Source organism: Eschrichtius robustus, chromosome 6 (genome assembly GCF_028021215.1).
Source record: "Eschrichtius robustus isolate mEscRob2 chromosome 6, mEscRob2.pri, whole genome shotgun sequence".
NCBI lineage: Eukaryota > Metazoa > Chordata > Mammalia > Artiodactyla > Eschrichtiidae > Eschrichtius > Eschrichtius robustus.
In genome coordinates, this window is record NC_090829.1 from 10,869,824 (window position 1) to 10,893,456 (window position 23,633).

The 23,633-nt window shown below is 40.9% G+C and overlaps 1 protein-coding gene across 2 annotated transcripts in view; it reads right to left on the minus strand.

Annotated features, from left to right (window-relative positions):
- Positions 1 to 8,452: 8,452 nt before the first annotated feature.
- OXNAD1 (oxidoreductase NAD binding domain containing 1) overlaps positions 8,453 to 23,633 on the minus strand; it is a 55,445-nt gene continuing 40,264 nt past the window's right edge. For both annotated transcript variants that reach the window (XM_068545870.1, XM_068545868.1), the window contains 3 exons: positions 11,054 to 11,296; positions 10,198 to 10,306; positions 8,453 to 9,524 (listed from right to left, as the gene is read on the minus strand). In XM_068545870.1, the coding sequence (XP_068401971.1) occupies positions 9,370 to 9,524; positions 10,198 to 10,306; positions 11,054 to 11,296 (507 nt within the window). In that variant the 3' untranslated portion in view covers positions 8,453 to 9,369. The remainder of the gene's footprint in view (positions 9,525 to 10,197; positions 10,307 to 11,053; positions 11,297 to 23,633) is intronic.

Consider the following 23,633-nt stretch of genomic DNA (forward strand, 5'->3'; position numbering starts at 1 on the left):
CTCAAAAGATGGAGGAGAGCCCACCCTTTAGCGGCAGGGAGGATTTGGGAACAAACCTAAGGCAGAGTCTGTGGAGAGGAAAGTCCTCCAAGAGTAGAGGAAGGAGGCTGAGTCCCACACGTCTGGCTTTGTCACTCCCAGTGTACACGGGCAAGCCATCTAACCACTCTCCCTCACTTCCCCTGTAGGTAAATGGGGCAGCATTGTTCACACTGCCTACTTCACAGAAATGTTGTAAGTTACTAAGACAAAACAAACTACTTGTCAAATGCCAAGTACTTCTGTAGTGTTCAGTTGATACTGGAGCGCCCACCAAAATCCAGACCACCATAGAATTCAGGTTAACCCCAGAGTTTCTATTCCCCGTCACTTCCCCTTTATAACTTTACCTGTGAAACTGAAGTTATATTGCTATGGACAAGACCTATTTGTGTTTAAATAACCTGAAGATGAAAAAGATGTGGTAAAGAAATGACAGAATATACTAAAAACTTGAGTAACGAAAACAGTGCGATTTCAGAGCAGGAACAAATAAGTAGACTTAGGAAACAGTAGTAAGGGGACTCAGTATGTGATAAAGGAGGCATTTCAAATCATGGGGAAAAGTGTGATAAATGGTGCTGAGCAACTGGAGAGCCATATGGAAAAAGTCAGACCCCTATCCCTCATCCAGCACAAAATTAATTCCCAGTGGATTAAAGACCTGCAAAAGTATCAGAAGAAAGTATATCCATAAAAACCAAGGGAAAAGACTGACTGAAAATATATTTGATTATATATAAATTTAAAATTCTGGTATACATTATAAAAAACAGAATTCAGGGACAATTAATAGACTGGGAAAAATATCTGCAATACATGTAACAAAGGATTAACATTCATTCTATAAGGAGTTACAAATCAGATATCAAGATGGACAGAAAATGTGAACACACCATTCTCCAAAGAAGAAAGAGAAGTAGCTAAAACACTCAAGGAAAAAAAAAAAAATGCTAGAGAGCAATCAGGAAATAAGTTTAAAAAAAAAAAAAAAAGCAACTTTCACCCAACTGACTAGGAAAAACAGTTGAAAGACTTAGAATATCTAGTATTAGCCAGAAGGTAGGGGAATGGGTACTTTCATACTCCATTAGACTATAAATCGATCAGGCATTTTATAAAGCAGTTTGACAATACCAGTCAATTTTTGATCCAGAAATGACAATTCTAGCAATTGTACAGGATTATGTGCACAAAAACCAAATGAACAAGTTTGTTCACTGCAAATTGTAACAGCCCCAAACTGGGAACAATCTAGATGTCATTCATAGAGATACGGTAAAGTACATTCTGATATATATCCATAATTTGGAGTGTGTTAAAAGAATGAAATCCACAAGCACACATATTTCATATGTATGCCATGTTAATGCACTGTAAACTGTCTAAAAGAATACCCAGCGAGATTTTTACACAGAAGTTCGTTCTAGGTGAGGGAGTGGCATGGGGCGGTGGTGGTGGGGACTTCAGCTTTTTATTTTACATGCTTTTGTATTATTTGATTTTTCACAATCATATTGATTAAAAAGAAATGGACAGAATCGTGGTACACGCGAGCACAGCAAAATGGGACACGGGGATGAGACGGAAGAGACCAGCTTAGGCTAACGGGCCCCTGCAGGGTTCGTAAGAGTTCAGATTGGATCAAGATAGCTGCTCAACATCCGGGACAGTCTGGGTTCCTAAGCACAAGGCATTTTAAAATGCACGCCTTGATCTGATGGTGGGTTAGGAGGTATCTTTAAATGTCATCTCCATGCTTGCTGAATATGTGCATATTAGGAATGAGTAATATTAAAGACAAGACATCTCACTACTTCTCTAAGATGAGAGCAGTATACTTGAGTTTCATTTAAAATAAAATGAAATAACAGCTCTCAGGTTGAATTATCAGGACATGATCGTCTACAATACCCAGGAATGAAGGAAATTGCTGTTTTCCATTCAGAAAGTTAAAAAAAAAATCTCAGGCGGAGGCACATGACACTGGATGCTGTTTGACAAATCAGTGCATGTGCCCACACACTGGTACCTGCACACGTGCACGTGCCCACTTGCAGCTCTGCATCCCGTAGTAAAAATTCTCCGGAGCACTGTCGCCAGAATGGGTACAACCTTCCCCACTGCCCCCTCCCACCTCCTCATCACTTCAATGATTCATCCAGTCAGCCACATTCTACACCTCTCTTTCAAGCAGAGTTGCAAAAAAACACATTTTTCCCCAAAGTGTTTCCACTTTCAATCACAAAAAAAGTTTCCCAAAGTATTGAACTTGCTCCTCAAGATAAACTTTGTCTTATACTTTCTTATCTTGAATTTCTAGACAGTGACTGCACATAGTAGGTGCTCAGAAAATAACAGTTAACTAATTTAGCATCCTCTAGAAAAAGCCACCTGGACTCCCACTAAATGATTCTTTCAGAGTTTGGTTTAGTTAATAGTACTGTACCAACTTAACTGTGCTGTTGATTCCTTAGTTTTGATAAACATACCATGTATATGTAAGATGCAGCCACTCGGGGAAGCTGGGTAAAGGTTGTATGGGAACCCTGTACTATCTTTGTAACTCTTCTATAAATCTAAACTTATTTCAAAATAAAGTTTAAAAAACAAACATTAAAAAATGAGTAAATGTTCTTGGATTAGAAGAATTAATATTGTTAAAATGGCCATACTACCCAAAGCAATCTACAGATTTAATGCGATCCCTATCAAATTACCCATGACATTTTTCACAAAACTAGGACAAATAATCCTAAAATTTATATGGAACCATTAAAGACCAGAACTGACAAAGCAATCCTGAAGAAAAAGAACAAATCAGGAGGCACAACCTGATTTCAGACAACACTATAAAGCTACAGTAATCAAAACGGCATGTTACTGGCACAAAAACAGACATATGGATCAATGGAACAGAACAGAGAGCCCAGAAATAAACTAACACACCTACGGTTAATTAATCTTCGACAAAGGAGGCAAGAATATACAATGGGAAAAAGTCCCTTTAGCAAGTGGTGTCGGGAAAGTAGAACAGCCGCATGTAAATCAATGAAGTTAGAACACACCTTCACACCATACACAAAAACTCAAAATGGCTTAGACTTAAATATAAGACATGACACCATAAAACTCCTAGAAGAGAACATAAGCAAAACATTCTCTGACATAAATCGTACCAATGTTTTCTTAGGTCAGTCTCCCAAGGCAATAGAAATAAAAGCAAAAATAAACAAATGGGACCTAATTAAAATTAAAAGCTTTTGCACAGCAAAGGAAACCATAAACAGAACGAAAAGACAACCTACAGACTGGGAGAAAAGATTTGCAAACGATGCTACCAACAAGGGATTAATTTCCAAAATATACAAACAGCTCATACAATTCAATAACAAAAAAACAAACAATCCAATTGAAAAATGGGCAGAAGACATAGACATTTCTCCAAAGAAGACATACAGATGGCAAATAGACACATGAAAAGGCACTTGTCATTGCTAATCAAAACTACAATGAGGTACCATGTCACATTGGTCAGAATGGCCATCATTAAAAAGTCTACAAATAAAAAATGTTGGAGAGGGTGTGGAGAAAAGGGAACCCTCTTATACTGTTGGTGGGAATGTAAATTGGTGCAGCGACTATGAAGAACAGTATGGAGGTTCTTCAAAAAACTAAAATTAGAACTACCATATGACCCAGCAATCCCACTCCTGGGAATATATCTGGAGAAAACCATAATTCAAAAAGATACATGCACCCCTATATTCATAGCAGCACTATTCACAATAGCCAAGACATGGAAACAACCTAAGTGTCCATCGACAGAGGAATGGATAAAGAAGATGTGGTACATATATACAATGGAATACTACTCAGCCATAAAAAAGAATGTTGTTTGCAGCAACACGGATGGACCTAGAGATTATTATACTAAGTGAAGTTGACAGGAAAAGACAAATACCATATGATATCACTTATATGTGGAATCTAAAATACTACACAAACGAACATGTCTACGAAACAGAAACACTCACAGACATAGAGAACAGACCTGTGGTTGCCAAGGGGGGGTGTGGGGGAGGGATGGATTGGGAGTTTGGGGTTAGCAGGTGCAAACTATTATATATAGGATGGATCCACAATGAGGTCCTACTGTACAGCACGGGGAACTATATTCAATATCCAATGATAAGTCATAATGGAAAAGAATGTGAAAAAGAATACATATATGTATAACTGAATCACTTTGCTGTACAGCAGAAATTAATACAACATTGTAAATCAACTATACTTCAATAAAAATTTTTTTTAAATGAGTTTAAAAAAATGGAGTTCTCTTGACCCCATTTCCCTTTCCAGTTACCATCCCATCTTTTCCCTTCCCTTTACAGCAACATTCTTTGAAACAACGATTTATACTCATTACAATTTCTTTCCTCCCAGTTGTGCCCACACCCACTCCAATGTTTCACTCTTAACATCCCTCTTATCAAGATCACCGGTGACCTTCCAGTTGCTACATCAATGGCTGCTCATGAGAACGTCTCTCCTATTGCATCAAGAATGACCCAGCTGACCAGTCTATCCTGCTTGAAACATTTTTTTTTTAAATTTATTTATTTATTTATGGCTGTGTTGGGTCTTCGTTTCTGTGCGAGGGCTTTCTCTAGTTGTGGCAAGCGGGGGCCACTCTTCATCGCGGTGCACGGGCCTCTCACTATCGCGGCCTCTCTTGTTGCGGAGCACAGGCTCCAGACGCGCAGGCTCAGTAGTTGTGGCTCACGGGCCCAGCCGCTCCGCGGCATGTGGGCTCTTCCCAGACCAGGGCTCGAACCCGTGTCCCCTGCATTAGCAGGCAGACTCTCAACCACTGCGCCACCAGGGAAGCCCGAAACACTTTCTTCATGTGGGTTTCTGACAGCACACTCACCTCCTTTTCCTCTCTTCTGTTTATTCAAGCACTTTTTGCAACTCTAATAGCCCCAAACCTCATCAACACCCCACGACTTAGTGGGGGCCCCTAACACAGCCGGGGCATCCCCAAACAAGCCAAGCATCGAAACTTTGAACACAATGGATGCCAACAATCAAATGTACAAAAAGCCAAAGAGTTCATAATGATACTTAAAAAAAATAATCTCACTGGTCATCTTCGATCTTCTTCGGAGGTTGCTCAGACACAAACTCTTAATAGGCTAACTGATGAATAAAGGGAATCAAGCACTGATCCTGCCTTTCCAATTCAGACTCATTTTAGGGCAAAGTCAATGAGGGAAAGTTCTTTTTAGAGAGTCACGGGTAATAAATGCAGGAAAAATGATAGAGATGGGCAATTAATCCTTAATGAAATAGTAGGTATAGACAATGATCAACAGCTACTAAGATAATTAGGTGAAAGGCTGATAGAGAACTTTTTATTGGGGGGATCAGGCTGACAAAAGCTGAACCCACTGATCAATCTTAAAAACACTATTAGTGGGACAGACATTAGGTGCCTCCTTGGGATGCAACAGAAATACATAACACCACTTATGATGTAGTCCTGCAAAAGAAAAAAAAAAAAAAATCTTGAATCTGAATCTAAATGAGCTCTAGATCTATTTACCAGTTTATGTGACATACAGAGGATACAGGGTGATGTTCAATGACACCTTGAGGATACGGTAGGCTGGGTTTACAATGTGGGAAAGTCTATAGGACCAATGCCCCAGTTTCTTCAATGAAGTGTCTATGGATATGTGTGTGGGGTGGGGAGAGGGGACCATGGATTGAAAGAAGCTCAAAGGACCTATCAACTGAATTGCAACAGGCAGACTTTGAGGCAGTGGGGAGAAAACAACGCAGGAAGGTTGCTTTGATGATGATATTAAGGAATCATTGTTACTTGTGCTGAGTATGATGATGGCATGGTGGTCACATTGAGGTGATATGGCTGTTATACGCTGAAGAATTTACAGGTGACATGATATGATTTCTAGGATTTACTTCAGAATACTCCGGAAACATCAAAACACAATGGAAGTTGAGGGCAGACAAGAATAAACGGCAGAATGTTGGTAATCAGTGAAGCTGGGTGATGGATGTATAAGAGTTAATTCTACTGTCTTCTCTACTTTGGTGTATCTTTGAACATTTTCATAATAAGACCTTTTTTTTTTTTCTTTCAGAGTAGGGGCTACTGACCAGAAACAGGGTCCCAGGGAACATCCTTATCTCAGAGCTCCACGTCCACCTACAGACACCCTGTGGATGAGGAAGTGCCCCGTGCCTCAGAGAAAGCCCCTTCGATGGCAGACTATTTCGGAAAGGCCAGGTATTTGATCCATTTTCTGGTGAGCATTAGCGTTCATTCTCACACAAAATTTGAGGAAGACTCACACATCAGCTTAACCTATCTTCTGAGTAGGCTCTGAAAGGGTCTCATGTCCCAAGAAGAAACATCCTTTCACAAACTCATAATAATGCCAGAAGGATCCTTAATAATGCCTTTAAAACAGCCCATCAGCTCTGGGCAGGTCCCCTCACCCATGTAAGAAGTATCTACTCAGTACTTACCATGTGCCAAAGTGAGCGCTGAACAAGACAGAGCCCTACCCGTGTGCAGGTTACAGGCAGGTGAACTAAACCTGTGCCCTCCAGCCTCTTACATCCTTCCTGAATAGGATGAGGAAACGCAAAGTAATAACACGTCCACACTCACGCACTGCTCTACCGAGCACTTCGTATGTTTCATCACCTTTAATCCCCGTAACAGCCCTACAAGGGAGGGGGTACTATTACCTCTGTTTCACACGCAGGGGCACGTATGTGCCCACGTGTAATTACAAACTGAGGCACCACGCAGGTCAGTGACGTGCTCCAGGTCACCTACCCAGTACGTGGCAGAGCCGAGATCTGAACCCAAGCGGCCTGGCTCACAGGCTCTCTCCAGTGGACATTCTCAGCCACCACGCTATAAATTCCAAGTCACCCTGGCTGGACTTAATTGGAGGACCAAAGAGATTCTCACTGGCCCAGCAAGCAAGGGCAAAAGGACATCCTTGGCCAGTGGACCAGAAATACCGTTCAGCGCTCAGCACCAGAAAACACAGAGCTGGAAGGAGCTACAGTCTAGGCAAAGGTCTGACCTGGCCCCTCAGCGATCTACAGATGGCGACAGTGTCCGGCAGGGTGGCGGGCAGAGCTGGGATCTCCAGGACGGGTGGCCCTTGCTCTATGACACAACAGCGGGCACACAGGCCCCTGTCCCATGCTGCACTGAAGCTACTCCCCCTGCACCTCCACTCCCAACACAGAAAGGCCTGGGGCGGACTCCCTCTTGGTACCGGGGCGTCTCCTCCCTACCAGCTGCCCTGGCCAGCGGGCAGAAGAGCCCTTGGGGGCTCCCGCACCCTTGAATCTCATCACGCTCTGCTCCTCTGAGCACTCTGCCCTCAAGGCCAGCCCTTGGCCCGGACACCTTGGGGCCAACGGGTGACTCAGGGCTCCTTAGGGAGGCCAGAGCTCACGTTCCCCTCACCTCTGAAATGGTGACGATCATTGCCCTGAACGGACTCTGATATTCCTGTCGGGTCAAGGGTCCCCCTCTCCTCTTACGGAATTCAAATCTGGGATTGAAATAGTTGACAAATGATCCCTGCTTAAAACTTAACAAAATTCAAAACAGGGCAGAGGCTAGAATGATGATGCTAGCTGTCGCCAGACCCCATAAATCAGTGATGTGTTTAAGCCTTGAAGTCCCCGTGAGACCTGCAACCCCAGAGAGGAGAAAGGGTCTCCTGCCCTCTCATCAGCTGGAGAACAGAATCCTCTCCACGGACCCCTGCACCTCCAGCTCTGGTCTGCCCTTCTTCCCGGACCCCCCTTATCTCATGGCGTTCTCCAGGAAAGTGGCCATGGTCCGAGACTGCCTGTCACAGAAAGGAGGGCCTGGCCTGAGCCTGGGGACTGCTTTCAGATTTTTAAAACTCTAAACAAAGATGAGAAGTCAAGTCTGCTATCTAGCAGTTCCACCAGAGCAGCCTTGGGACGACGCTCTCCACTCTCTCCATGCATCCTGAGGACCACCTCCCAACCCCAGGCTTAGCAAGGGGTTAAATGGTAGTTGCTTTCTTTCAGTCACTCAACAGGTATGTGAGAAGCTGCTGTGCCAGGAACAACCCTGGCAAAAGAATGAGATAAAAGGCAGAGGAACAGGGTTTGGAATTGGCTCTGTATCCCCTAATCAATCCTAAGCACATTTCTACAGCCAGCCAGCCGAGCCACTAAAAGCAGATTCAACAGGGAACACGGCAGTCATCCTTGCCTTTGTCCCAAACATGAAGCCGCCTCCCACATGTAGCACTGAGGCAGGTGGCCAAGACACAGACCCCAGGAAAGGTTTCATCTGAGAAGAAACTAACAATTAGGATACATACTGAGGATGTTTATTAACATGAAGCAAATATGCTGGATGTTCAATTCCCTAAAGCAGTTTTCCTGATAATTTTCTATTTCCAAACCCAACTTGTGAAGAAGCAAGGCTGAAAGCCACAATAAGGTAAACTAAAACATTAAATTTTTATTTATTTATTTATTTTTGGCTGCGTTGGGTCTTCGTTGCTGCGCGTGAGCTTTCTCTAGTTGAAGCAAGCAGGGGCTACTCTTCCTTGTGGTGTGCAGGTTTCTCACTGTGGTGGCTTCCCTTGTTGCAGAGCATAGGTTCTAGGCGCACACGCTTCAGCAGCTGTGGCACGCTGGCTCAGGAGTTGTGGCTCATGGGCTTAGTTGCTCCATGGCATGTGGGATCTTCCCGGACCAGGGCTTGAACCCATGTCCCCTGCATTGACAGGCGGATTCTTAACCACTGTGCCACCAGGGAAGTCCCTAAGACATTGAATATAATAAAGCATTTCAAATGAAATTACGTTTAAATTTATTCAACATAAGATATATAGTTTGTTATCAAATAATTTAAAGATAGCTTACATTTCACACACAAAACCATATTTTCATATGACTGAATAAAAGTCTATGTCTTTTTTTCCCTTAAGGGGAAAGAAAATCCCTATTGACCAATTCGAGGTACATCATGAGATAATCAAGCAGTTATTCATAAAAGAAAGTCAACGTTGTGAAAATCAGTTTAATCAATGAAGTTTTTGCAAAAAGTTTATCATTTAAGTCTGTCAGCTGGTTTTTCTTGTTTCTCCAACTGGTCACTGAGTTCACAGCCTTAAAAACTAAGACTGGGTAGAGGTAAATTCATCCACCACGAATCACAGAGTATACTGTCTGTCCCTGTCCTTGTGGACCTCCATCCCACCCTTTTGCACCTCCGCCTGCCCCCTACCACCACTTCTCAAAGTAGATGTGCTCTTTGGGAACGTGGCTGCTCTCCAGTTCCTTGGAGAAGAAGTCTGTCATGGGAGGTGGGCCACAAATGTAGAACAAGGTCTCTTTCGAAATATGATATCTTATCTCCTTCTCCGTTATTCTTCCTTCTACCAAAAAACAGAATAAACACCAATTTAAGCCAGACGTGTCTGTACTGAAAAGAGGAAGGACTAACCACAACTCGGCAACAGTGTTTATTTTCAGTAACTAAGCTCAGTGGGTCGCGTCCTGAGTCATCAGTATGCCGGCTCCTGCTGGTGTCCAGGCCGGACCCAAGCAGAGAGCGCGTCTCCAGGTTTCCTGAATCCACGGCAAGCAATGAGGGCAGCTGATCATAATGCACTCTCCAGACGGGGCCAGGGAGCATACTGATCTTTGGGAGAGATTCAAAACTGCCTTCAGCAAAGTAAATAAACTGCTTTGTGAGAACTCCTTCCAGGGAGGGGAAACCACGAGAAATTTAAATTACTATTAATGGCAAATGGAATTGATTCAGTCAAAGCCGGAGTATAATTCTTTGTATGCATACTACGGCGATGACGCAAAGGTCCCCTAAAAAATGCAGAAAATAAATTTTTAATATGGGCAGCAGGAGATCTGTATATAATAAGTAAATCCAACTAACCTCTCCGTATTTTTCCATGATGAATTGTCTTTCAATTCCCCAAGTAGTGACATTCCCAGACAGCAACTCCCAGCAATAAAGCATCTACACTCAACCAACTGGCACATCCACAAAATAACGGTGTGGATACAGTCAAAACATCTTAGGGGACTCACCCGTGATGTATGGCTTGAGGTCTGCACTGATTTGTGTAGTCTGTTTTGTAACATGCAAACTGCATGCAATCTTCTCAGGAAATTCATTTACTAAATCAAGGATATTTTTCTGGAATGTCAAACATATTTGGTCACACTACAATTTAAAAAAATCAAAACAGATGTGCACCCCCAGGGACGCTGAACCACCACTGCCATTCTGCACACGTCTGCCGCTCCGCTCTCTACTTAGAGAGATATTGTTTGCAGCCGAGCAGGCCAGAGCATTCAGAGTACAGAGGGCTATTTGGCTTTAATTGAAATCTGAATATGCTAACAAGCATATTACTAACTCTCCGGGAGTTTTTTCTTTTTCCTTTTTCTCAGGCGTGGGCAATTAAGCAGCAGTTTCACTGACCACAGTTGTGTCTTTTAACTGTTTCTGTTCTTTTGTTCCTCCTTGCAGCTGCAAAGCAACCCAGAGTGAAACCCTTCTCCCGTCAAATGGACTTAGTTTCCACAGATGCAACCGATGGGGGTTTCATATACCCAGCTGGGTCTCACCTACTCCTGTGCCATCTGAGCCCACCCGTAGTCCTCGTGACTCTCTGGGGAACCCCAGGGCCACGCTGACTTTTCTGCTCATCCACCTCCTGGTTCAAGCCGCCAGCCCTGCCCTCTCCCTGTCACCGCACTGGGAACCTCCTCAGCACTAGCTTTTTAAATTGTCCTGGGCCTCATCTGAACATGATTCAGCCTTTCAAGCCTCTGAACTGCTGCTAAGAAGACGGAATGGAGACAAGAGAGGTCCGTGGACACTAACACCACGATGCGAGTCTGCTCACAGCAAGCTATGGGACACACACTCCCCCCTTACCTTGAACAGGAGCTCGCTGGTGTTTTTTGCACTGTAGAACAGTCTGATTGTTCCAATCTCATACCCACGTCCCTTGTTCGCCCGTTCTCTGTGGAGGTCTGCTGCATGCCGCAGGATGGAAAGCAGAGGGTTAATTCCAACTCCTCCGGCAATCAACACAAGGTTTCTAGAGGTGTCTGCAGGCTGAGGGTCAAAGAAGAACTCTCCACCCACTCTCACGGCCACTTCCGAGTCCAGTGTACACTGAGGGGGGAGAGAAATGAGCCTTTAATGGTTTGTAGCAAAGGTCTTAAACCACGTTCTTCCTTCGGAAAGCAGAGTGCATCCACCTCCTATATTTTGGTCAGTTTTTAGGGCCATTTTTACAGCTTGCTCTCAGTTCTCGCAGGGCCCGTGAATTGATCCCACCTGTGCCTTATACAGGCCATATGCCCCTCCACCTTCATGATGCAGGCTGCACAGCCACTCTGGTATTGAGAAACGGAGGCTCGCTTCAGGAATCCTGCCATTTGTTAACTTCTCAGGTGCTGAACTAACTGGGCTGTGCAAAGAGGCACTGGGCCCAGGGGACAGCCCTGAAGTATGAGTGTCCTTTTCTGAGCTGTGCTCCTGTGTTCCGATTCAAGCCTTGGAGCTGAGAGGTGGGATGGGGCTACCCTGGGCTCATCAGGGCTGGGGAGTGCGGGTCCCCGGGCTTCCTCCTGGCCGCCAGCAGGGAACGGCCAGGCTGCTCCACAGGCTGAGGCCAGCACTGTGCTCCTGCTCAGGGCTGCCAGCTTCTCCCTGGAGCAGAACAGGCAGCCAGAGGTTCCGGCCTAGGGGGCGAGTACCACTTACACCCACCCAGGTAAAGCAGCTACAACTGGATGAGGTCACTTACACCAGAGATACCATCAGAGCTGAAGGCACTGGTTCTCCATGGGGGCGATACTGCCCCTGAGGGAGCTGTTTTGGAAATCTGTGGTGACACTTTTTTCAGGTCACGACGATTTGGGGAATCCAACTGGCACTTAGAGGGCAGGGCCAGAGACGCCAGATGTCCTGTGAAGTCAGTGGTGCCCCGAAGCTGGCTCCTACTAAGCGGATGGTTACATCTGCAGGAATTTTGTGGGCCAGTTTCTACTGGTAGTTTGATGCCAGCCACGGTGGGAGTATTTACAGCACAGCAATCAGCAAATGAGGCAAACGAGGGCTTTCAGGTCAGAGAGCTGGTCTGGCGGCGCACCAGTCTCTGTGATGCACAGGGCTGCCCTGCACAGACTTCTCAGTGACCCATGGGACGTACATGCAGGTGAAAACTGGTTTGCAACGATCTGAGACTAGACCCTAAATCATTTTACAGAAAAACTCGACCAGATGGCAGACAGCAGAAGCAAGAAGAACGACAATCCTGCAGCCTGTGGAACAAAAACCACATTGACAGAAAGATAGACAAGATGAAAAGGCAGAGGGCTATGTACCAGATGAAGGAACAAGATAAAACCCCAGAAAAACAACTAAATGAAGTGGAGATAGGCAACCTTCCAGAAAAAGAATTCAGAATAATGATAGTGAAGGTGATCCAGGACCTCGGAATAAGAATGGAGGCAAAGATCGAGAAGATGCAAGAAATGTTTAACAAAGACCTAGAAGAATTAAAGAACAAACAAACAGATATGAACAATACAATAACTGAAATGAAAACTACACTAGAAGGAATCAACAGCAGAATAACTGAGGCAGAAGAATGGATAAGTGACCTGGAAGACACAATGGTGGAAGTCATTGCTGTGGAACAGAATATGGAAAAAAGAAAGAAAAGAAATGAAGACAGCCTAAGAGACCTCTGGGGCAACATTAAACGCACCAACATTGGATTATGGGGGTCCCAGAAGGAAAAGAGAGAGAGAAAGGACCCGAGAAAATATTTGAAGAGATTATAGTCGAAAACTTCCCTAACATGGGAAAGGAAATAGCCACCCACATCCAGGAAGTGCAGAGAGTCCCATACAGGATAAACTGAAGGAGAAACCCACCAAGACACACAGTAATCAAATGGGCAAAAATTAAAGACAAAGAAAAATTAGTGAAAGCAGCAAGGGAAAAATGACAAATAACATACAAGGGAACTCCCATAAGGTTACATACAGCTGATTTCTCAGCAGAAAGTCTACAAGCCAGAAGGTAGTGGCATGACATATATAAAGTAATGAAAGGGAAGAACCTACAACCAAGATTACTCTACCCGGCAAGGATCTCATTCAGATTTGATGGAGAAATCAAAAAGCTTTACAGACAAGCAAAAGCTAAGAGAATTCAGCATCACCAAACCAGCTCTACAACAAATGCTAAAGGAACTTCCCTAAGTGGGAAACACAAGAGAAGAAAAGGACCTACAAAAACAAACCCAAAACAATTAAGAAAATGGTCATAGGAACATATGTATCGATAATTACCTTAAACGTGAATGGATTAAATGCTCCAACCAAAAGACACAAGCTTGCTGAATGGATACAAAAACAAGACCCTATATAAATGCTGTCTACAAGAGACCCACTTCAGACCTAGGGACACATAGAGACTGAAAGAGAGGGGATGGAAAAAGATATTCCACGCAAATGGAAATCAAAAGAAAACTGGAGTAGCAATACTCATACCAGGTACAATCGACTTTAAAATAAAGAATGTTACAAGAGACAAGGAAGGACACTACATAATGATCAAGGGGTCAATCCAATAGGAAGATATAACAATTAAAAATATATATGCACCCAACATAGGAGCACCTCAATACATAAGGCAACTGTTAACAGCTATAAAAAAGGAAATCGACAGTAACACAATAATAGTGGGGGACTTTAACACCTCACTTACACCAATGGACAGATCATCCAAACAGAAAATTAATAAGGAAACACAGGATTTAAATGACACAATAGGCCAGACAGATTTGATATTTACAGGACATTCCATGCAAAAACAGCAGATTACACTTTCTTTTCAAGTGCACACGGAACATTCTCCAGGATAGATCACATCTTGGGTCACAAATCAAGCCTTAATAAATTTAAGAGTATTGAAATCATATCAAGCATCTTTTCTGACCACAATGCTATGCGATTAGAAATCAATTACAGGGAAAAACCCATAAAAACCACAAACATATGGAGGCTACACAATACGTTACTAAGTAACCAAGAGATCACTGAAGAAATCAAAGAGGAAATAAAAAAATACCTATAGACAAATGACAATGAAAACAGAATGATCCAAAACCTATGGGATGCAGCAAAAGCAGTTCTAAGAGGTAAGTTTATAGCTATACAAGCCTACCTCAAGAAACAAGAAAAATCTCAAATAAACAATCTAACCTTACACCTAAAGGAACTAGAGAAAGAAGAACAAACAAAACCCAAAGTTAGTAGAAGGAAAGAAATCATAAAGATCAGAGCAGAAATAAATGAAATAGAAACAAAGAAAACCACAGCAAAGATCAATAAAACTAAAAGCTGGTTCTTTGAGAAGATAAACAAAATTGATAAACCATTAGCCAGACCCATCAAGAAAAAGAGCGAGAGGACTCAAATCAATAAAATTAGAAATGAAAAAGGAGAAGTTACAACAGACAGTGCAGAAATACACAGCATCCTAAGAGACTACTACAAGCAACTCTATGCCAATAAAATGGACAACCTGGAAGAAATGGACAAATTCTTAGAAAGGTATAACCTTCCAAGACTGAACCAGGAAGAAATAGAAAATATGAACAGACCAATCACAAGCAATAAATTGAAACTGTGATTAAAAATCTTCTAACAAACGAAAGTCCAGGACCAGATGGCTTCACAGGTGAATTCTATCAAACATTTAGAGAAGAGCTAACACCCATCCTTCTCAAACTCTTAAAAAAATTCCAGAGGAAGGAACAGTCCCAAACTCATTCTATGAGGTCACCATCACCCTGATACCAAAACCAAAGATACTACAAAAATATAAAATTACAGACCAATATCACTGATGAATATAGATGCAAAAATCCTCAACAAAATACTAGCAAACAGAATCCAACAACACATTAAAAGGATCATACACCACGATCAAGTGGGATTTATCCCAGGGATGCAAGGATTCTTCAATATACGCAAATCAATCAATGTGATACACCATATTAACAAATTGAAGAATAAAAACCATACGATCATCTCAATAGATGCAGAAAAAGCTTTTGACAAAATTCAACACCCATTTATGATAAACACTCTCCAGAAAGTAGGCACAGAGGGAACATTCCTCAACATAATAAAGACCATATATGACAAGTCCACAGCAAACATCATTCTCAATGGTGAAAAACTGAAGAAAAATCAAAAGAAAACTGGAGTAGCAATACTCATACCAGGTAAAATAGACTTTAAAATAAAGAATGTTACAAGAGACAAGGAAGGACACTACATAATGATCAAGGGATCAATCCAAGAAGATATAACAATTAAAAATATATATGCACCCAACACAGGAGCACCTCAATACGTAAGGCAACTGTTAACAGCTATAAAAGAGGAAACATAGTTTCCTCTACATCTGTGTCTCAATTTCTGCCCTGCAAACCAGTTCATCTGTACCATTTTTCTAGGTTCCACATATATGTGTTAATATAGGATATTTGTTTTTCTATTTCTGACTTACTTCACTCTGTATGACAGTCTCTAGATCTTATCATGTCTCTACAAATGACCCAATTTTGTTCCTTTTTATGGCTGAGTAATATTCCATCAATAGTAATATTCCATCATAGTTTTGGAAGTCCTAGCCATGGCAATCAGGGAAGAAAAAGAAATAAAAGGAATACAAATTGGAAAAGAAGAAGTAAAACTGTCACTGTTTGCAGATGACATGATACTATACATAGAGAATCCTAAAGATGCCCCCAGAAAACTACTAGAGCTAATCAATGAATCTGGTAAAGTAGCAGGATATAAAATTAATGCACAGAAATCTCTGGCATTCCTATACACTAATGATGAAACACCTGAAAGAGAAATTAAGGAAACACTCCCATTTCCCACTGCAACAAAAAGAATAAAATACCTAGGAATAAACCTACCTAGGGAGAAAAAAGACCTGTATGCAGAAAACTATAAGACACTGATGAAAGAAATTAAAGATGACACCAATAGATGGAGAGATATACCATGTTCTTGGATTGGAAGAATCAACATTATGAAAATGACTATACTTCCCAAAGCAATCTACAGATTCGATGCAATCCCTATCAAATTACCAATGGCATTTTTTACAGAACTAGAAAACATCTTAACATTTGTATGGAGACACAAAAGACCCCGAATAGCCAAAGCAGTCTTGAGGGAAAAAAATGGAGCTGGAAGAATCAGACTCCCTGACTTCAGACTATACTACAAAGCTACAGTAATCAAGACAATATGGTACTGGCACAAAAACAGACACATAGATCTATGGAACAGGATAGAAAGCCTAGAGATATAACCACGCACCTATGGTCAACTAATCTATGACAAAGGAGACAAGGATATACAAGAGAAAAAACAGTCTCTTCAGTAAGTGGTGCCGGGAAAACTGGACAGCTACATGTAAAAGAATGAAATTAGAACACTCCCTAACACCATACACAAAAATAAACTCAAAATGGATTAGAGACCTAAATGTAAGACCGGACACTATAAAACTCTTAGAGGAAAACATAGGAAGAACACTCTTTGACATAAATCACAGCAAGATCTTTTTTGATCCACCTCCTAGAGTAATGGAAATAAAAACAAAAATAAACAAATGGGACCAAATGAAATTAAAAGCTTTTGCACAGCAAAGGAAACTACAAACAAGACAAAAAGACAACCCTCAGAAATACGTGCAAACGAATCAACGGACAAAGGATTAATCTCCAAAATATATAAACAGCTCATGCAGCTCAATATTAAAGAAACAAACACCCCGATCCAAAAATGGGCAGAAGACCTAAATAGACAATTCTCCAAAGAAGACATACAGATGGCAAAGAAGCACATGAAAAGCTGCTCAACATCACTAATTATTAGAGAAATGCAAGTCAAAACTACAACGAGGTATCACCTCACACCAGTTAGAATGGGCATCATGAGAAAATCGACAAAAAACAAATGCTGGAGAGGGTGTGTAGAAAAGGGAACTCTCTTGCACTGTTGGTGGGAATGTAAATTGATACAGCCACTATGGAGAACAGTATGGAGGTTCCTTAAGAAACTAAAAATAGAATTACCATATGACACAGCAATCCCACTACTGGGCATATACCTAGAGAAAACCATAATTCAAAAAGACACATGCACCCCAATGTTCACTGCAGCACTATTTACAATAGCCAGGACATGGAAGCAACCTAAATGTCCATCGACAGACGAACGGATAAAGAAGATGTGGTACATATATACGATGGAATATTACTCAGCCATAAGAGGGAACAAAATTGGGTCATTTGTAGAGACATGGTAAGATCTAGAGACTGTCATACAAAGTGAAGTCAGTCAGAAATAGAAAAACAAATATCATATATTAACACATAAATGTGGGACCTAGAAAAATGGTACAGATGAACTGGTTTGCAGGGCAGAAATTGAGACACAGATGTAGAGAACAAACATATGGACACCAAGGGGGAAAAGTGGCGGGGAGGGTGGCGGTGGGATGAGTTGGGATTGACATGTATACACTGATGTGTACAAAATGGATAACTAATAAGAACCTGCTGTATAAAAAACAAAAACAGAAACAAAAACAACTCAAAGTATTGTTTGCATGGATCTAACGTAGTCTGAATTTTCCAGAATGTCACTGCCATGTAGATTGTATGTTGTTGTGCCCAGAAATTTATCAAACATGTTCATTATTCTGGAGAACCACATCCCAGTGTACAGCACGCATGTGTGGTCCTTCTGTCACCACGAAACACCTGCACCATCTGCATCTGTAGACGTGTATTCACAGTGATCCTACGCTGAGGAACAGCAAGCTGCCTACCTCATTCTACCTTCTAGTTTAGACATGTCCCACCATTTATACACTGAAATACAGTCTGTGATTATGGATCACTTTCCTTTATTTCTCCTTTGTATTGTATTTAGAGAATTATGTTATATTTTAAATGTATTTGTTTAATGTATCTACTTGTGTATATACTAACTTTGAATTTCATTTCAGAAATGAAAGGGGCATTGGATCTGGCAGTGTTGAGAACCCTTAGTTTGGAGAAAAACACATTGATCTAGGAGTCAGAAAGCTAACTTTTAATCACAGCCCCTATGAAATCCAGGAAGTCCCTTCACTCCTCTGAGCCTCTGCTGCCACACCTGGAAAATGGGTTCCAGCCCCTGTCCTGCTCACCCCCCAGGGCCACGGTGGGCATTGCATGACACTGTGGGGGAACCTCTGCTGGCATCAAGCACTACGTGGAGGGTATTTTGGTCATGTGGCTGTCACAGAAGAAAAAACGTAGGGGGTGCCTGCTTCCTTCTTCCCTGTCACCAAAAAACAGAACTTAGGAATAAAGAAATCATTTATATTAGGAGCATTCTTGACACAAATCTACTGAGTAGACTCCCTCAGTTCAGGCGCTTTCTGAAGACCAACCCTGAGCGCTCACCTGGTGCCTTGCCTGACAGGTACACAGTAAGTACTTTTGATATGAATTTAATTTGGGGCTCTACAACTTAAAGAGCTAAACTTAGAGAAAATCTAAGAAAAAATGAAAATTATGTGAATTCACAGAACAGGTCCTTTTTGGTCAAGAACTGTTAAATGAATGGAAATCCTTTCTCTGAGGGGGAAAAAAAACCCATCTGAACTCAACTATTTTAAAGATGCAGGAGATTTTTACATGAAGGACGGTACGTGGGTTTTCATTTTTGACAGAAGAAATTAGCAGCAAGGGTGCATTCTTTTAGGAATAACTAAAATCTAGGAATTGCTACACTGGCTACCAAAGTGCTTTAAAATGCTCTTTCCTTTCAAGTCTTGAAAATAGAAATCTGTGGAGGCTCTGTCCAATGATGACAGCAGAGCTAATCTCTCTCCCCTCCTCTCCTTCTTGCCTGTACATTTCTCTTTATCTCTAAGATTCTAAGAGTAAAAGAGACTAAGAAACAAGACAGAAATAATTGCCTCCATTGGTCACCTTCAGAGTGCTTAGTAATGACAACAAACAAAACCTTTAGGTTATTGTTTTTAGAAACCAGAGCATTTTCAACCCTTAAGTTGTCAAGAAGATATGCTCCAGAGAAAGATAATAATCAAGAAGCCTGTCGTCTCCTTAGTGACAAAATAATCTTCAGTAGATCTATCTCCTAATTTGCTAGCATCTGGAAAGAATCAAAAGCCATCTTTGTCTTTTGTTGATCAATAAAAACTGCCAGGGTAGCATGAACAGGAGACTCAAAGTGCTGTAGAGTATAAAATGGAAGGGAGTAAAGGGACATTACCTTCAATTACATGGCAATGTATCTGATTTGGATATAGATTTTCTACTTTTGAAATAAACAACTTTTCCACAGCAACTGGAGCCCAGCACACAATAGCTGTCTACAACCCTTTACCCTACCAGGAGCTTGAGCCAAAGCAGAGAAAATAAAGGAAGACGTTTATGGCACTTTATTCCATGTCCCAACACAGCAGCCTGCTGCCACCGAGACACTCACGTGCCTCTATTGTCCACTCTAATAGCTTAATAAGACGAATCCTCAGGAGGAAAACAGACACCTGAGAATGGTTCCAAGAAAAATCTGACTTCATAAAGGCTGTTTGCAACTCCCACTGGGCAGAGTGGAGCAGGCACTACAATTAGGATATGCACTCAAGCAATGCCACTTGGAGATTTTCTACAGCCTCTTGGAATAAGTTCCTTTACTGAAATGCCAATGAGCCATGAAACCAAGCAGGGAGCTATGGACCAGGAACAGGTCCAGGTCATGTAGGCGGCCAACAACTGGAGGGGGCACGTGGCACTAGGAGCCCGGATGGCTAAGCTCCTTTTAGCACTGAGCTCGGGGCACATGGACCCCTTGCTGGTCCCACCCTCAGGGCATACTTTAACAACTCAGGATGCAACCTGGAGATAGTGATGGAGGAAAATCCAAAGAGAATATAAAAAGGAATGAAGTAGCCGAGGCCACACCAAAGGACTCAGAAGGTCGCAGGGTAGAAATGTGACAGGATACATTTACAATGGAAATGCTAAGGCGAGCAGCTGGAAATGTGTCTAAACAGATACAACGTGACATGTAAACCATAGGAAGAATATTTTTTTATGCTGCTGTAGATTTAGAAATCTTTTATTTTTTAAATTACCTTACAGTAACAGTTTTTGTTGTTGTACAGTTCTATGAATTTTAACACAAACATAGAGAAGTGTAGCACCAAAATCGATACTGAACAGTTCCATCACCCCCCAAAACTCCCCTATGCTACCCCTTTCTGCTCACACCCTTCCCCACCCTATCCCTTGTCAACCACATTTCCATCACTGTATTTCTGCCTTCCAGATTGTGGCATAAATGAGATTATAGAGTATGGGACCTTTGAGACTGGCTTCTTTCACTCAACATAACACCCCTGAGATTCACCTGAGTTGTGGTGTGCATCAACAGTTGATCTGTTTCTACTGCTTAATTAACAAATACAGGCGGACCTGGGAGATACTGCAGGTTCAGTTCCAGAACACTGAAATAAAGCAAGTACTGCAATCAAGCGAGTCACAGCCATTGTTTGGTTGCTGTGCATATAATAGTTATGTTTATAATGCATATAAAAGTTATGTTTACATTATACTTTAGTCTATTAAGTGTGCAGTAGCATTATGTCTAAAAAAAACATGTACATACCTTAATTAAAAAATACTTTATACTACAAAGCTACAGTAATCAAAACAGTATGGTACTGGCACAAAAACAGACATATAGATCAATAGAACAGGATAGAAAGCCCAGAAATAAACCCACACACTTATGGTCAATTAATCTATGACAAAGGAGGCAAGAATAGACAATGGAGAAAAGACAGTCTCTTCACTAAGTGGTACTGGGAAAACTGGACAGCTACATGTAAAAGAATAAAATTAGAACATTCTCTAACACCATATAGAAAAACAAATTCAAAATGGATTAAAGACCTAAATGTAAGACCAGATACTATTGAACTGCTAGAGAAAAACATAGGCAGGACACTCTTTGACATAAATTTCAGCAATATTTTTTTTGGATCCATCTCCTAGAGTAATGGAAATAAAAACAAAAATAAACAAATGGGACCTAATTAAACTTAAAAGCTTCACAACAAAGGAAAGCATAAACAAAAAGAAAAGACAACCTATGGACTGGGAGAAAATATTTGCAAACGATGCTACCAACAAGGGATTAATGTCCAAAATATACAAACAGCTCATACAGCTTAATATCAAAAAAAAAAAACCAATTAAAAAATGGGTAGAAGACCTAAACAGACATTTCTCCGAAGAAGACATACAGATGGCCAACAGGCATATGAAATGATGCTCAATGTCGTTAATTATTAGAGAAATGCAAATCAAAACTACTATGAGGTACCACCTCACTCCAGTCAGAATGGCCATCATCAAAAAATCTACAAATAATAAATGGTGGACAGGGTGTGGGGAAAGGCAACCTTCCAAACTGTTGGTAGAAAGGTAAATTGGTGCAGCCACTATGAAGAACAGTATGGAGGTTCCTTAAAAAACTAAAAATAGAGTTAGCATATGATCCATCAATCCCACTCCTGGGCATATATCTAGAGAAAACTCTAATTTGAAAAGATACATGCACCACAAAGTTCATAGCAGAACTATTCACAATAGCCAAGACATGGAAACAACCTAAATGTCCATCAACAGATGAATGGATAAAGAAGATGTGGTACATATATATGATGGAATACTACTCAGACATAAAAAAGAATGAAATAATGCCATTTGAAGCTACATGGATAGACCTAGAGATTATCATAGTAAGTGAAGTAAACCAGACAAAGACAAATATCGTATGATATCACTTGTATGTGGAATCTAAAAAAATAATACAAAAAGAACTATTTACAAAATAGAAATAGACTCACAGACATAGAAAACAAACTTACGGCCACCAAAGGGGAAAGCTAGGGAAGGGATAAATTAAGAGTTTGGGATTAACATACATATACTACTACTACATATAAGACAGATAAACAACAAGGACCTACTATATAGTACAGGGAACTATATTCAGTATCTTGTAATAACCTATAACGGGAAAGAATCTGAAAAAGAATATATATATATATGTGTGTGTGTGTGTGTATATATATATATATATACATACACATATATATGTATAGCTGAGTCACTTTGCTGTACATCTGAAACTAACATAACATTGTAAATTAACTATAATTTAAAAAATTTCTTCATATAAGGAAAACCTTTATTGTTAAAAAAATGCTAACAATCATCTGACAATGCAGGGTTGCCACAAACATTCAATTTGTAAAAGAACACAATTATCTGCAAAGTGCAGTAACGTAAGGCGCAGTAAAACAAGGTCTGCCTGTATACTGTATGAATGTATTGATATCACAGTTTATTTATCCATTCACCTGCTGAGGGATGTTTTGGTTGTTTCTAGTTTTTGACAATTATGAATAGAACCACTATAAACATTCATGTACAGGTTTTTATATGGACAATTCTTTTGTTTCTCTAGGATGAATACCCAGGAGTGGTACTGCTGGGTATTATGGTAAGTGTATATTTAGTTTCATATGGAACTGCCAAAATATTTCCAGGATGGCTGTAGTATCTTGCTTTCCGTCTAACAATATAAGCAATATAAAAGTTCCAGTTGCTCCACATCATTGGCAGCACTTGGTATTGTCGGTATTTTAAATTTTAGTCATTCTAATAGGTCTGTAGAGGTATCCCACTATATATGGTTTTAATCTGCATTTCCCTAATGGTTAATGATGCTGACCATTGTTTCATTGCTTATTTGCCATCCTTATGTCCTTTTTAGGGAAGTGTCTGTTCAATCCTTTGCCCATTTAAAAATTATGTTTGTTTTACTTTTGCTGCCTTTTGCAAGTTCTTTATATATTCTGGATATGAGTCCTTTGTTGGATATCTAATTTGCAAATACTTTCTCCTAGGCTGTGGCTTCTTTTTGAAAATTCTGTTATAGTGTATTTTGCAGAAAAAAATTTTTAATTTTGATTAAGTCCGATATATAAATCTTTCCTCTTAGGGATCTTGCTTTTGGTGTCATGTCTAAGAACTATCTGCCTACCCTGATGTTCAGAATATATCCTGTGTTTTCTTCTAAAACCTTTACTTAGACCTACAATATATTTTGAGTTAATTTTGAATATAAAGTATGAGATTTAGGTTAATGTTCCTTTTTTTTTGCATATGGATAGACAACTATTCCAGCACTATTTGTTGAAAAGGTTATCCTTTCTCCATTGAATTTCTTTAGCACCTCTGTCAAAAATCAAAAGGCCATATGTGTGTCGGTCTATTGAACACTTTAATCTGTTCCATTGATCTATATGT